We start from the raw sequence: 15765 nt of genomic DNA, 5'->3' as shown, positions 1-15765 counted from the left end.
TAAACGCCATTTCATTTGGCATTACTCTATAAATAGTCACCGCCGCACGTGACAAATCCCTTTAAAAATTGACATATGATCAAGGGAGACAACTCTATCTTGCAATATTGAGTGGTGGTTGGTGGATGTTTGCGTCATTCAGACTAAGAGATAGCTATTTAAACTTGATAATAAAGAGTATTATGGCAAGAAATTTCATGGTGCTACTTATTTTGTATGCTCAATTATTCATTATTATAGACGATAAACTTTGTCTAGAATAGAGTATTCATCCCAACCTTACTGTTGGCGGTAACACTACTGTCCCCGTTAAGAGATGAACACTAGATACACGAAAAAACAACGCCGGGCAACGCCGGGGTAAGGGCTTGGTTAACGAACCAGTCTCGTACTCGATGAGCCATTGCGGCTCCCCAAGAATAACATATAGACAATGAATAAATCTAAGACAATGAATAGCAAACAATGAATAACACATAGACAATGGATAACAAATAGACATTGCATAACAAATAGACATTGAATAACACATAAACAAAGAATAAAACAAATAGACAATGGGTAAAACAAATAGACCATGAATAACACATAGACAATGAATAACACATGAATAACACATAGACAATGAATAACACATAGATAAGAGATAAACAATGAATAAAACATAGACAATAAATGGCATATAGACAATGAATAGAACATAGACAATGAATAGCACATAAATAACAGATAAGCAAAGAATAACAAATAGACAATGAATAACAAATAGACAATGAATAACAAATAGACAATGGATAACAAATAGACGATGAATACCACGTATACAATAAATAACAAAGTCTTTCATTAACAAAACAATTTAATAATTTAAACAATCAACAAACGTCTTTCAGAAAAAAAACAAATTCAAAACCCAGTTTCGTTCCCCGTTTCTTTTTTATCGTTTATTTTATTTTTTCCTAATTTTGATTTTTCCAGTTTTCTTTCCTCGTCAGTTTTAAATAAGTCTTCCATTTCTTCTAAAGTTTTATTTTTTGTTTCCGGAACGAATATTAGAGTAAATATGAATCCTATGACACAGAATCCACCATATAACCAAAATGTTCCTGAAAAATAAAAATAATGCACCGAAATTGAATGAAATGAATTGGGGGGTTAAAGTCCTGTGTCGTGTCATGGGGGTATTTTGCCCGGGCAGCGCCGTTTACACCCACTTTTCATCATATTCCATCTGTCATGCGTTCCTTTATGGAAGGGTATCGCTGCCAATATTAAAAGGCCTACTAAAATGTCTTTTCAATTGATTATATGTAAAAAGAACAATGTAATGATCAAATCAAAAGACCGAAGTTAAATGTAAAACGTCAAATGTAATGTGTAAAATGATAAATGTTCTATTGGAAAATGCTGGGGGGGGGGGGAATTTTGGCGTCAACATTTTACATTTCTCCCATTACATTTTATATTTGCTCTCTGCCGCATTTCCCGACTATACAAATACTTAAAGGAGCTAAACCCCTAACTCAATATTATCCATAATATTCAAAATTAAAAACACGAATTAGAAATTTAATAAATATTGATGTTATCTTTCCATCAATACATGGAATTCAAATATTTTAGATACAAAGAACATTTTAAAACCAGTTCACGACATCGTATACTCTATTTCATTTCCCTAGATGACATTAATTAAACCACCATTTGATACCTACCATATTTAGTAATAAGCTGCATCAATGAAAGGAATGTAAAGGACACCAACAAGTTAAAGGACCAATTAACAGCTGTGGCGACAGAAAACCCAGTACTTCTCGCCCATAAGGGATAAATCTCAGAATTAACAGTCCATGGCATGGGCCCTAATCCTGAAATATTCATTAAAAAAAGTTGAATTTAAGAAATAAACAGAAAGTGAAAATCAAATTAGAACGGACACACGTTTAGCATTTTTCAGTGTATTTCTCTTAAATTTGAGGAGCCACGGTGGCTAAGTGGGTAAGACGCTGGCCCGATCCCTGCATTGGCCAAAGAAAGTTCATCAGGATTTTCCGACGTGGTTTCCCCTTGTCAGTAGTGCAGGACCGAAGGCCTGTCTAGTCGTTCGGATGGGACGATATGAAATCAAAGTGATGCCATGTGGGGGTTGTTAAAATGTCATATGACAGTTGGCCTGAATGTCGACTAACTATACAACACTTACCTGGTGCGAATGACGTCACAAACAATCCCATGCCAGCAACCAACATCCAACCATAATCATTGGGACAGAAATCATACGTAAAGATATATTTAGATCCGGATGTATCTGAATTATTACATCGTCCTAGCATAGAATCAGCCTCGTTATCGTTATCAACCGGAAGACAAGAACCGTCCATTGTTGAAGAGTAACAATAGCCACAGTCTAGGTTGGTTGTACAGTCGTTACATGATCTATAAAAATAAATGAAACCCGATCTTTAAAGGTTAAAATATACAGGTGTAGGGCAGTGAAAATATGAAATAAATGGATTACTAGACCGAGATACTTTGCCGTTTTATTTTAATACTGATACAATAACATGGAATGACTTATTCGTCTGTACCAAATAGACTAATTCACTGTGCTGTAATCGAAATTTTATCGAATTCCATCTGTCAAGGGATCTTTTACGTGCACGCCAATGTGTACACGGGGTCTCGATTTTTCGTCCAACCCGAACCACGTCGAAAAATCATTATGACCTTTCACGGCCAACATAGGGGTCCAACACGGGGCCAACGTCTAACCCACTGAGTCACCGTGGCCCCCGAACGCCATGATGCTCCTCTGAACATTGGACAGTTGTACAGTCTACGAAGGGGAGATAACTCATACCTATAATCTGTGGTATTACAACTTGTATCTATATCTGTGTTATTCTCATATAGATGTATTGGTGGAGAATTTATAGCTGCTAGTTGAAAGCCGGTTGCCATGATCCCTAATGATATAAATACACCTGAAAAATAGACAAATATATAAACAGTTCGATAAGTTTACGAATTAAGGCCTCTTGTTTATCCCCCGGCAGGAAACATCCGACAAAATTTGTAATCGAGAGTCTAGTTCCCTTAGAAGATCTGAGATTCGGAGGACAGTCATTTGACGGAACCGAGATGTAGAGGAATTAGGGACTGACAACTCAACCATGGGCAATGGTAGGAGACCACCATTAAATTCACGATTGACTTCGATGTTAATTCTGGTATCTTTGCTCGGCTAAAACATTTTTTCCAATTTTTTGTTGGGCTGAATGTTTTTCACTACTGACAGAGCGACAAGTAACCATGGCGTTGCTCCAAAGATTATATGAGGTTGACCATTGCGATTTTGGGATACCTAACCTGAAGTAGCATACGAAAACTTGTACCTATTCCTCGTTCATGAATATTCAACAAAGCATGGCAAGGAAATGTTAATTTCTTGGATTCTGGACCAAGAAATCAACAAAAATGGGAAGAAAGGGGGATTGAGAGAAATTGTTACATATATACGAACTACAAATGGTAAAATGTTTAAAATTGTTTTCTGCCTCCCAGTAACTATAACAGCATACAAACCATCGTGGTCCCTGGTGTTAGTGTTGATTTATTGTGGTCTGAATCCTGTTTTGTAATACAGTTGTCTGTGTATTGTAAAAGGTCAAGGGCTTAAGAATAAATATCTCGGTTAAGATTAGTTGTTTTTAATATCTGGGTGGGAGTTTTCACCTGGAAATGGATTAAGGGCAGATAACTCGATCATAGGCAGTAACTATAAGAACATACAAACCTATAAAACTAGCTAAGAGTAAGATTCTTCTGCCCACCCTATCAACAAGACCTAATCCTATGAATGTAGCTAGAAAGTTGATACTATATGGTATAGCCACCAACCATATAGACTGTTGAACTGAGAAACCGCCCATCTTTAATATAGAAGCACTGTAATATCTGAAATATAATATTTCACATCGCTACAATATTTCATAAATTAATCATTAAACATACATTATACAAGTGCCTATTGCAGGTCTTTCTTCAACCTAATAGATGAAGAGATAGAATTAGTTCGTGAATTATAGCGATCCATGTAGTTCTACATTCTTCTAATAGAACGGACTGATCAAATAACACACTATGGTTTATTTCACTGTGACGTTTCAACAAGATGGCTGATGATAGCTGAAAAATAACATTAGGGACGGGATGGGATGACCATACAGGCACTAAGACCGTCAGGTAAATATGGACCTCTGGACTGGATATGAATACTGCTCGAAATCACTTAAACACACATTAAGCAAGAGAATTTTAGCGATTCGTGTACTTATACATTCTTCTAATAGAACGGACTGACGATAGACGAAGAATAACATTAGGGATGTGATGACCATACGGGCACTATGACCGTCAGGTAAATATGAACCTCTGGACTGGATACGAACATTGCCCTATAACACTTTAGAATAAAAGGCCAACATGATACATAAAGGACGACCTGTCCATCAGTGTATTGGAGTTTACAGACAAAAACAAGATAATTCATTTATATTGGAAAGTGAAGTAGATTTATTTCTAGTACGTACATGATTGTATTAATACCGCACGCTTGTTGAAAGATCTGAAGAAATGCACCAACAATCTGGGCTCGTCTAACATGTGGTGTTGTCCAGATTCTTATAATTACTAATCTGCTATCTACAAAATAAACAAAAATATTCTAAATATTACTAATCTGTTATCTACAAAATAAACAAAAATATTCTAAATATTACTAATCTGTTATCTACAAAATATACAAAAGTTTATATTATATGAACTGCATCAAACACAAAAAATATACAAACTATAAACAAACAAAACCGACCCAATCGTCGCTTATGTCTACAATCATTTCAAATACTTTCATGTCATCCAGGAATTTTTGCAGGCGGGGGGGGGGGGGGGGGGGGGTGTCATGGTCCCTAGACAATGTATCTCCCCCCCGCCACCCTCCAGCATGGTATATATCGTCATTTTGGCGTGTATACATACACATTGAGCTTTTTAAACAGGGAAATCCAGCACCTCGTTTGACGTCAATTTTTATTATGAATTAATACAATGACATTGTGATTCAATTTCATGGATGCAAAGCATTAATTGTGATATCACATAATGCCTATATCATTATCTCGTGCTTTGATTGCCCATCCTGTCCCAAATCTGACGATAAAGGATAAAGCAAACGGCCGAGAAACCTTTTTCATAAAAAGTGTTGATTTACAAAAAAACTTATGTAGCTGAGCCCTATACGCCCAAACCGCGAAGGGGAAGACGCGCATAATATTATCGTATGTTAGCCTTTGCCTGTTTAACGGACAAAGGGGAAAATCACTGTATTTAGGTACCACAGCATCACGACAGTAAAAAAAACAAATTTCATCCATACCATCTAAAGAAGCTTTCTTGGCATTAGCAACACTCTCTTTAATATCTTCTAATTCCTTATCCACGTCTTCTGTACCTCTGATCTGTACGAGACTAGCACGTGCTGTAGCCTCGAGCTCCTGGTCGATCAACCATCTAGGACTCTCTGGTAGATATAACATTCCCAAAAATTGAAAGATGGCCGGAACCCCACCTAATCCCAACATATACCTTAAAATATAACATGGATATTGATAATTGTTATTAAACATACATTATGCAAGAGCTAAATCTGTCTCTTGCAGGTCTTTCTTTAGACCTGAAATGTTATCTAAATTATTAATTAGATATTAATTAACTTATCCAGACCATAAACAACTATAGATGGCATCTTTAGCCTGCGATCTTAAGTGGACTGTGAGCCGATTTACTGTATAACTTTCCTTCTCGATTAAACGATTAAATGGATAATCGAGACTATGCTGTTTATCGTACTGACTTTAGTAATGATGACCGAGGCTAGGCAGAAATTTCATTCGCTTAGTTCTCGGTTGATAGTGGATCAATTTGAATGACATTTTCAGCAAATTGCCTTTACGTCATCTAGGTTTTAATTATTATAGTGAGAACTGCCAACTCGTTATCTAATCTCCCATAATGTATCTTTAATATATACCTTTAAATATAACACTGATATTGATAATGATTAGCAATATATACCTTAAAATACAACATACTATCGATAACTGTTAGCAGCTGATATTACATGTAATACAAGTACTTGTAAAAATAGAAAATATATTTATAAAACAACATATCTTGATATTTAGTAAAGTGATTTGATATTGAGTAACGTGGATGATTAGCGAAAGGTGTAAATGGATACTTACTGGTGTAACTGGTGAGCAATGAAAATGAATAGCGAGTAAAGCGAATGGAAAGTTAGTAAAGCGAATGGAAAGTGAGTAAAGCGAATGGAAAGTGAGTAAAGCGAATGGAAAGTAAGTAAAGTGAATGGAAAGTGAGTAAAGCGAATGAGGGTAAGTAAAGCGAACGGAAAGTGAGTTAAGCGAACGGAAAGTGAGTAAAGCGAACGGAAAGTGAGTAAAGCGAACGGAAAGTGAGTAAAGCGAACGAGGGTAAGTAAAGTGAATGGAAAGTGAGTAAAGTGAATGGAAAGTGAGTAAAGTGAATGGAAAGTGAGTAAAGCGGACGAGAGTAAGTAAAACGAACGGAAAGTGAGTAAAGTGAATGGAAAGTAAGTAAAGTGAATGGAAAGTGAATAAAGCGAACGGAAAGTGAGTAAAGCGAACGGAACGTGAGTAAAGCGAACGAGGGTAAGTAAAGTGAATGGAAAGTGAGTAAAGCGAATGGAAAGTGAGTAAAGCGAACCAGAATAGGTAAAGTGAATGAAAAATGAGTAAAGCGAATGGAAAGTGTGTAAAGCGAACGATAGTAGGTAAAGTGAATGGAAAGTGAGTAATGCGAATTGAGAGTGAGTAAAACGAACGAGAGTAGGTAAAGTCAATGGAAAGTGGGTTAAGTGAATGGAAAGTGAGTAAAGCGAATTGAAAGTGAGTAAAGCTAACCAGAATAGGTAAAGTGAATGAAAAATGAGTAAAGTGAATGGAAAGTGAGTAAAGCGAATTGAGAGTAGGTAAAGTGAATGGAAAGTGAGTAAAGCGACTGGAAAGTGAGTAAAGCGAACGGAACGTGAGTAAAGCGAACGGAACGTGAGTAAAGCGAACGGAACGTGAGTAAAGCGAACGAGGGTAAGTAAAGTGAATGGAAAGTGGGTTAAGTGAATGGAAAGTGAGTAAAGCGACTGGAAAGTGAGTAAAGCGAACGAGAGTAGGTAAAGTGAATGGAAAGTAAGTAAAGCGAACGAGAGTAAGTAAAGTCAATGGAAAGTGGGTTAAGTGAATGGAAAGTGAGTAAAGCGACTGGAAAGTGAGTAAAGCGAACGAGAGTAGGTAAAGTGAATGGAAAGTGAGTAAAGCGAATTGATAGTGGGGAATGTGAATGGGTAGCAAGTAATATAAATGGAAAGCGAGTAAAGCAAATGGAAAGTAATAAAGTGAATGTGAATTAAGTAAAGCAAATGGAAAGTGAGTAAAGCGAATGGAAAGTGAATGAAAAGTGAGTAAAGTGAATGGAAAATGAGTAAAGCGTTTAAATAATGATGTGAAATTTACTGACCTCCATCCAGTGTCCTCCCAACTACTAAATCCCCCAGCTACTAAACTGGCTGCCAGAAGACCTATTGTAATAAACAGTTGATTTAAGGTAACTAATCTTCCTCTAATATCAGGTGGCGCTGCCTCGGCTACATATACTGGTACTGTCATAGATGCAAAACCTTTAATAAATAACAGTTATAGATATATCAATATGTCACAGTCGTTTTTTGGGGGGTTTTTTGTTTTGTTTTTTTTTTTGGGGGGGGGGGTTGCCCCGTGGTGTCACTCATGTAGTTCTTTTAAGTTTTCAAATGTCTGTCTGGTGACATTTGCAGGTTATATTATCGCTTTAAATCTACGTGTATGGTACACTATACCCGGAAAAATGCCATACACATGTCAGACAAAATCATATATACTTGCGGACATGGCAAACCAGACATTCAAATTAAATGTATTTTACATCTCACAAGATGTTTGTCAGTGACGTACAAGCGTGTAGGTGAGTGTAACTTATTTTACAGCCCTTAAAATTGAAATAATTTGTCAGTTGTGTATGGCGGAGGGTCTGTTAAGGGACAACGTAATGCTGTACGGATGGGTTGACAAACCGAGGTCCTGTGTACACATTGGAGTGCACGTAAAAGAACCCTTGATATACAGAATTCGATATAAAGGTGTTCTAAAGTATCACTGTCAAGGCAAAATGTCTCTCATGGTACACAGTATGGCATACGTCTGTCTTGGTAAGCCCAGTCGGTGCAGAACAGTAGAACGTTTAACCCCATTACATTTCATTTCCATTCCAATAAACCTGAATATGACGTCACGAGAAAGACAAGGAAATATAACTCTACTTACCAACACCAATACCAACTATAATTCTCCCTACCAACAGAATAACTTGTGAATCAGCTACACCCATTACAACAGCTCCAACAGCGAATACAAAACTACCAAGAATAATAACAACCTTTCTACCCAGACAATCTGACATAAATCCAGCTATTAAAGCTGATACAGCCGCTGATCCAACTGTAGCACTCACAATCAACTGGGTCCAAAAAGTATCCAAGTCAAAATAAGGTCGTATTAACAACATTGAACCTGATATAATTCCAGTATCATATCCGAATAAAAATCCACCTAAAACTGCGAAAAACGTTAAGATATACACGTAGGCAGAATGTTTTTTCTTTGGGATTAAAAGAGTTTTTGATCCGTCCATTTCATCAACCATCTGAGATTTCGCTGTAGAAGCCATTTTGAAAAATCCTTTGAATGTTTTCGAATTTAAAGGAAGGGTTGTTTTTTTATGTTTTCGTTTTAGCTGTCCTTCTTAGTAAGCGATCCATCGTCTAGATTACAAAATAATCAAAGTTGATGCAGCAACTGACAATACCAATTAGAGCTGATGCAGCAATTGACTATACTAATAAGAGACGATGCAGCGATTGACTATACCAACTAGAGATAATCCAGCAACTGGCTATACCAATTAGTGATGATGCAGCAATTGATTATACCAATAAGAGATGATGTATCGATTGACTATACCAATTAAAGTCGATGCTGCGACTGACCGTACCAATTAGCGATGATGCAGCAATTGACCATACCAATTAGCGATGATGCAGCAACTGACTATACCAATTAGAGATGATGTAGCAATTGACCATACCAATTAGAGATGACGCAGCAATTGACCATACCAATTAGAGATGATGCAGCAACTGACTATACCAATCAGAGATGATGCAGCAATTGACTATACCAATTAGCGATGATGCAGCAATTGACTGTACCAATTAGAGATGATGCAGCAATTGACCATGCCAATTAGCGATTGACCATGCCAATTAGCGATGATGCAGCAACCGACTATACCAACTAGATATGGTGCAGCAATTGACTATACCAATTTGAGATGATGCAGCAATTGACAATACCAAATAGAGATGATGCAGCAACTGACTATACCAATAATAGATGATACAGCATTTGTTAGGAACACGACTAGTTTCAGTACTTCACATCATACTATATTGTTTTTGTTGCCATGACTAGAACAGGTTTTCATCATCTGAATCAGTTAAATATATGTTAATTTGTATCAGAATGGTTTCATTTATAAGGATAATTAGAATTAAGCTCAAATATCCCAATAAAAACTTCACTGTAACGTTGTTGATATCCAAAACAAATTGCATGTGCAGTTTATAAGCAGTTTATAGTCTAAATATTTAGCTTTATTTTATTGATGTGTTAAAGTACACCCGAAAACCTTGTATAACACAAACAACTAATGTCACGAGCATCTGATAACACGAACACGCGATAACTCGAACACCGGATTTCAAGAATATTTAGCTTTATTCTATTGATTTGTTAAAGGACACCCGAACACCTTCTATAACACAAACAACTATAGTTACGAGCATCTGATAACACGAACACGCGATAACCCGAACACCGGATTTCACGAATATTTAGCTTTAATTTGTTGATTTGTTAAAGTATACCCGAACACCTTGTATCACGCAAACTTGACATCACCAACACCTGATGAAACGAACACTTGATAACGCGAACAATAAATATCAAAACATCTGATATTGCCAACACGCGATAACTCGAACACCGTATATGACGAACATCTGCTGAAAGTAAAATTGGACGTCATAAAATCGACACAGAGTCCAGCTTGAGTTTATTCTTGTTTGTGTAGTTCTTGTTTAAGATGATATAACTGTTTATTTACTGTCCTGTCAACATCGTCTGAAACGTGATGTACAAAGTAAATATATTATAATTATAAGGTATGTTATAAATAATGCATGATTTAATATGATAATAAACATAATCACTGTACGTCCATATAACATCAAGCTCTACTTTCATTTACTCATTAGGGAAACCAGGGATCCGTTTTGGTGGGAAAGCAGTATGGTTCACGACTTGACAATGGTACCACTAAGGTTTAACAAGATGTAACCACGACAGGTGTCGTTATTATTGCGGTTATTACCACGGTAGGTCCAGGTACCTCACAGCAGGTACTTAACTGGGGGAGGGGGTGCAGGGGGGGGGTGCAAAACCCCAGTGCAATAAGTTCCCACCCCCCCTTCTGTGTAAAAACTGTCGACCATAAAAACAATAGATATCGATTTTACAGCACCCCTGAAAACACTTCCCGACCTCCACCCACCCACCCTCGTTGCTCTGAGCCAGTTACGGCCCTACCTCCCAGTACCACTACGGTATCAGGACGATTTGTCCCGATGACAATACTCTTAAGTCTAACTCACGATAGTGTAACAGTCTTCCTCATGGGTGATACGATTGTCAAGGTTTGATATATTTAATCATTTTACATCTACAGTACCGACCTACGGTTCGACACGGTTCGCCAAGTATCACCCAGGCTGGCCCCGGCCAGCAACCCTTGTTGCACTACGGTCTCGCCACAGTTGACCCCGGTTAGCTCACCGTCGTGCAACAGGGGTCAAATACCGGGAAGTTGTGACCGAGGCTTAAGAGCAAAAGACTGTTATGTCAGCAGCCAGAGTATACCATTTATATAAGAGAGAGAGAGAGAGAGAGAGAGAGAGAGAGGTGGGGTTTAACGTCCACTCGACACAAACTGGGTGATTTCGGGACTAACATATGGTTTAATTTTATTTCAATAATTCGCTTGTGCGTAGGGGTTTTTAGCAGTGGGAGGAAACCGGAGGACCCGGAGGAAACCCACGAGGTTGGACAGGCGACCCTACTCCTTGTCACGTACAACCGGGGATTCGAAACCACGCCAGTTGAATCAATGACAGACTTTATGGTACAGCGCGCACGTGCTAACCATTCAGCCCCCCCCCCCCATTTATATAAAGCTTCATTCTCCTCGCGAATGCGTGGTTAGTGCTAAATGATAAGACCAGCTTAATTGTTCGTCATAGGTCACGAGATGTAAACACGGCTAGCGCTAATCCCAATACTAACCCTAACCCTGAACCTAGCCTCAGTGCTTACCCTAAACCTAACCTAAATCTCGCCAACAATCGCATGCCCTAACCTTATTTACATCTCAGCGACCTTGACAAAAATTGAGCTGGCTTTAACAAATAGATTTAGCCCTATTACATGTCAAATGTCGCTGTTGTAGTTGGTTGTGGTAATTTTGTATGACAATAAGTATTCCAGAAGGGTTGTTAAATGTGCCCTAAATAACCCCAACCCCAACCCCGGGAGAGGGGGGATTTGCAACGGAGCTGAGAATATTACTGAGTATAAAATATTTAAAGTTGTGAAACCATGAATTATAGCAATGTGTTATTATGTATCCATTCATGCACGTGAACATATGACATATTAAAATGTCAAACTGCAATAGAAAATAAAACGAAACAAAACAATTTTACATAAAAATAAAAATCTAACAATTATATCATGTCCATCGCGTGAGTTATCATAGGGAACCATTAACATGAGATGAAAACTTCATAAATAGATATATTATACATGTTATATTATATATTATTATGTCCATCACGTGGGTTATCATGGGGAACCATTAACATATTACTATAAGATGAAAACTTCATAAATAGGTATATTATACATATTACAGTATATAGTGTTATGAGTTATATCCTATATCATGTGGTTTATCATGTGGAACGGACGTTGCAATAACACTCGCTTAAAAACGAAATGAAATGAAATATGGTTTAACGTCCTACTGTTCTGCTCCGAACTGGGTTAATGAAGACGGGCATACGCCATACAGTGTGCTATGGGGACATTTTGCCCGGGCAGCGGCACCATGGCCTACTCTTATATCGAATTCCAACTGTCAAGTGATCTTTTACGTGCACGCCAATGTGTACACGGGACCTCGGTTTTTCGTTCCATCAAACGACTAGACAGCTGTCCTTGTCAGGCCCTCCGTCCTGCATCACTGACAAGGGAGAACCACGCCGGAAAATCTTACCCACTTAGTCGCCGTGATTCCCCGCTTAAAAACATCTAGTCCTTATAACAGGAAAACACAAAATTTGATGAAAAATAATTTCTCTTTAAAACAAAATGTCGAAGTCCGTGTTATGCCATGGGAAGGCAATCTTCAACACGATCGATAGGAATTCATTCGCATTACTTAGGACCCATATAATAATTTTGAAAAGAGAATCCGTACAGAATTTTATGGTGTAAAGTTCTGACAATCAATTATGGACCCACGGGCTTAAAGACTTAGTCACATTCTATGTCCCCAATAAGTTGCGTGTGTAAGTGAGTAAGACGCTGGCTCGCTATCCTGGAGGTTGCAGGTTCGATCCCGGTGTTGGCCGAGAAAGTTCATCGGGAATCCCCTTGTCAGTGATGAAGGACGGAGGGTCTGACACGGACAGCTGTCTAGTCGTTCGGATGGGACGAAAAACCGAGGTAACGTGTATACATTGGCGTGTACGTAAAAGATCCCTTCGCATATGGAATTCAATATAAGTAGGCAATAGTGCCGCTGCAGTGGTGCATGACGGGGAGCCTGGCAAGGACAGCTGTCCAGTCGTTCGGATGGTACGAAAAATCCTAGGGCCAATGCACGTAAAAGATCCCTTGACTGTTGGAATTCGATGTAAGAGTAGGCCGTAGTGTCGCACGCACAGGTAGACTGAGCAGAATTGATTTTATTATAAATATAAATTATTTCCTTCCAGTTTGTGTCGAATGGACCCCCCTCTCTCTCTCTCTCCCTCCCTCTCTCTCTCTCTCTCTCCCTCTCTCCCTCTCTCTCTGTCCCTCTCTGTCTCTCCCCCTCTCTCCCTCTCTCTCGATCTCTCTCTCTCTCAGGCTTAAAAAGAGAGAGAGACAGGGAGAGAGAGAGAGAGACAGGGAGATAGAGAGAGAGACAGGGAGAGAGAGAGAGAGAGAGGGAGAGAGAGAGAGAGAGTCCATTCGACACAAACTAAATCATTTCGGGACTAATACATGGTTCAATTTTATTTCAATAATTCGGTTGCGCGTAGGAGTCTTTAGCAGTGGGAGGAAACCGGAGTACCCGGAGAAAACCCACGAAGTTGGACAGGCGACCCTACTCCTTGTCAAGTACAACAGGGGGATCGAAACCAAGCCAGCTGATCCAATGACAGACCTTATGATACAACGCCCGTTAACCATCCGGCCATCCAAACCCTCCATCTAAGCCTTCATCCTCGGTCAAAAATATCATGCTTGACATTTGTCCGTTTTTGATATTTTGGTAAAACGAACCCACCGAAAAATACCCCTACCCCGCACACCCAAACAGAGAAGTAAGCAAACGGATAGACTATTCAGACCGGACATGCTGGGTTGGCGCCTGAATTAACCGTACTTAAAATATGAGTTAGTTATGTGATCAATAAATGTTAAACTAATTAATATAAGTACATGTATTATGATAATGTAGGCCTATGACATTTAAACTACATTCTCATATCTAACTTAATATACAGATATCTCTCTCTCTCGATATCTCTCTCTCTCTCTCCCTCCCTCCCTCTCTCTCTCCCTCCCTCCCTCTCTCTCTCTCTCTCTCTCTCAGGGGATCACGGAGATTAAGTGGGTAAGACGCTAGCTCGCTAGCCTGGAGGTCGTGTGTTCGATCCCTGCATTGGCCGAGAAGTTCATCCAGATTTTCCGGCGTGGTTCCTCCTTGCCAGTGATGCAGGGCGGGAAGGGCATGACAGGGAAAGCTGTCTAGTCGTTCGGATGGGACGAAAAACCGAGGTCCCGTAACAGTTGGAATTCGATATAAGAGTAGGCCGTAGTGCCGCTGTCCGGGCAAAACTACCCTCATAGCAAACTGTATGGCGTATACCCGTCTTCATTAGCCCCGTTCGGAGCAGAACAGTAGGACGTTAAACCCCATTTCATTCCATTTCTCTCTCTCTCTCTCTCTCTCTCTCTCTGGTTATGGTAAGTTAATACAATACACTCGTTGTTTAATATAAGATTATTTCAGCCCCTGATTGAAATGGATAGAGGCCCGAAGATGATCCACTGACGAGAACCTTTCTTCCAGGCCTCACGACTAGTCGACTAGTGCAAGTTGAAAGTGTGTTTTAAGCACAAATTAGCAAAGCCGGGGATGATGACAAATGTTTACGATTCCATCGCGTGTACGAAAAACTTATGGTAGTCTCAAAACTATTATACACCTTACCAGTTAGATCCTCTAGATCTCGAGACCCTAGGTTTCAGCAAGTCAGACTTATATCCGACATTGGATATTATAAAATAATACATATAAATACGTACCTTATTTTATACTGTACTTGTAAAAACATCCATATTCCTATATCATGTGACAGATGTTCATGTCACGTGATCATAAACCCCTCGAAAGATAATCAATACTTCATGCTAAGTATTTACTGTGGGCGTCACTAACTGTGATATTATCGTGTTTAGATAATATATACTGCTGTAATACATGCATACATACATATATACAGTCGCGTGTTTATATATATACTGCTGTATACATACATGGGGATCACGTGGCTAAGTGGGTAAGACGCTAGCTCGCTAGCCTGGAGGTCGGGTGTTCGATCCCTGCATTGGCCGAGAAAGTTCATCCAGATTTCCGGCGTGGTTCTCCCTTGTCAGTGATGCAGGACGGAGGGCCTGACAAGGAAAGCTGTCTAGTCGTTCGGATGGGACGAAAAACCGAGGTCCCGTGTTCACATTGGCGTGCACGTAAAAGATCCCTTGGCAGTTGGAATTCGATATAAGAGTAGGCCGTAGTGCCGCTGTCCGGGCAAAATTTCCCTCATAGCACACTGTATGGCGTATGCCCGTCTGTCTTCATTAGCCCAGGTTAGGAGCAGAACAGTAGGACGTTAAACTCCATTTCATTTCATTTCATTTGTATACATACATATACATTTCTCTTAAATTTGAGGAGTCACGGTGGCTAAGTGGGTAAGACGCTGGCCCGATCCCTGCATTGCCTGAGAAAGCTCATCGGGATTTTCCGACGTGGTTTCCCCTTGTCAGTGGTGCAGGACGGAGGGCCCGGCAAGGACAGCTATCTAGTCGTTCGGATGGGACGAAAAACCGAGGTGCCGTGTATATATTGGCGTGCCCTGGCACAATTTCTCTCATTGCACACTGTATGACGTATGCCCGTCTT

At 39.3% G+C, this 15765-nt stretch overlaps 1 protein-coding gene across 2 annotated transcripts; it reads right to left on the bottom strand.

Annotated features, from left to right (window-relative positions):
* Nucleotides 1-438: 438 nt before the first annotated feature.
* On the bottom strand, nt 439-14964 carry LOC126827846 (proton myo-inositol cotransporter). 2 transcript variants are annotated; one of them, XM_050557413.2, is made up of 10 exons: nt 14889-14964; nt 8457-10373; nt 7615-7774; nt 5438-5646; nt 4593-4704; nt 3797-3957; nt 2861-2984; nt 2204-2436; nt 1716-1868; nt 439-1106 (listed from the first exon to the last, which is right to left on the bottom strand). In XM_050557413.2, the coding sequence occupies exons 2-10, from the start codon at nt 8857-8859 to the stop codon at nt 907-909; spliced, it is 1755 nt and encodes a 584-aa protein (XP_050413370.1). In that variant the 5' UTR covers nt 8860-10373; nt 14889-14964; the 3' UTR covers nt 439-906. The 2 variants fall into 2 exon arrangements, with proteins under 2 accessions (XP_050413370.1, XP_050413371.1); XM_050557414.2 differs by lacking the exon at nt 14889-14964 and adding an exon at nt 14794-14812.
* Nucleotides 14965-15765: the final 801 nt, after the last annotated feature.

This window comes from Patella vulgata, chromosome 7 (genome assembly GCF_932274485.2).
Source record: "Patella vulgata chromosome 7, xgPatVulg1.2, whole genome shotgun sequence".
NCBI classification, from domain to species: domain Eukaryota; kingdom Metazoa; phylum Mollusca; class Gastropoda; family Patellidae; genus Patella; species Patella vulgata.
This window is presented reverse-complemented; position numbering and strand designations above follow the sequence as displayed.

Bases quoted from the DNA above. Each gene is read 5' to 3' on its own strand.
- LOC126827846 (XM_050557413.2), bottom strand. From the start codon at position 8,859: ATGGCTTCTACAGCGAAATCTCAGATGGTTGATGAAATGGACGGATCA. The intron at 5,647-7,614 runs GTCAGTAAATTT...TTATATTTTAAG, and splicing joins TGGGAGGACACTGGATGGAG to GTATATGTTGGGATTAGGTG. The intron at 4,705-5,437 runs GTATGGATGAAA...TTTATTTTGTAG, and splicing joins CAAGAAAGCTTCTTTAGATG to ATAGCAGATTAGTAATTATA.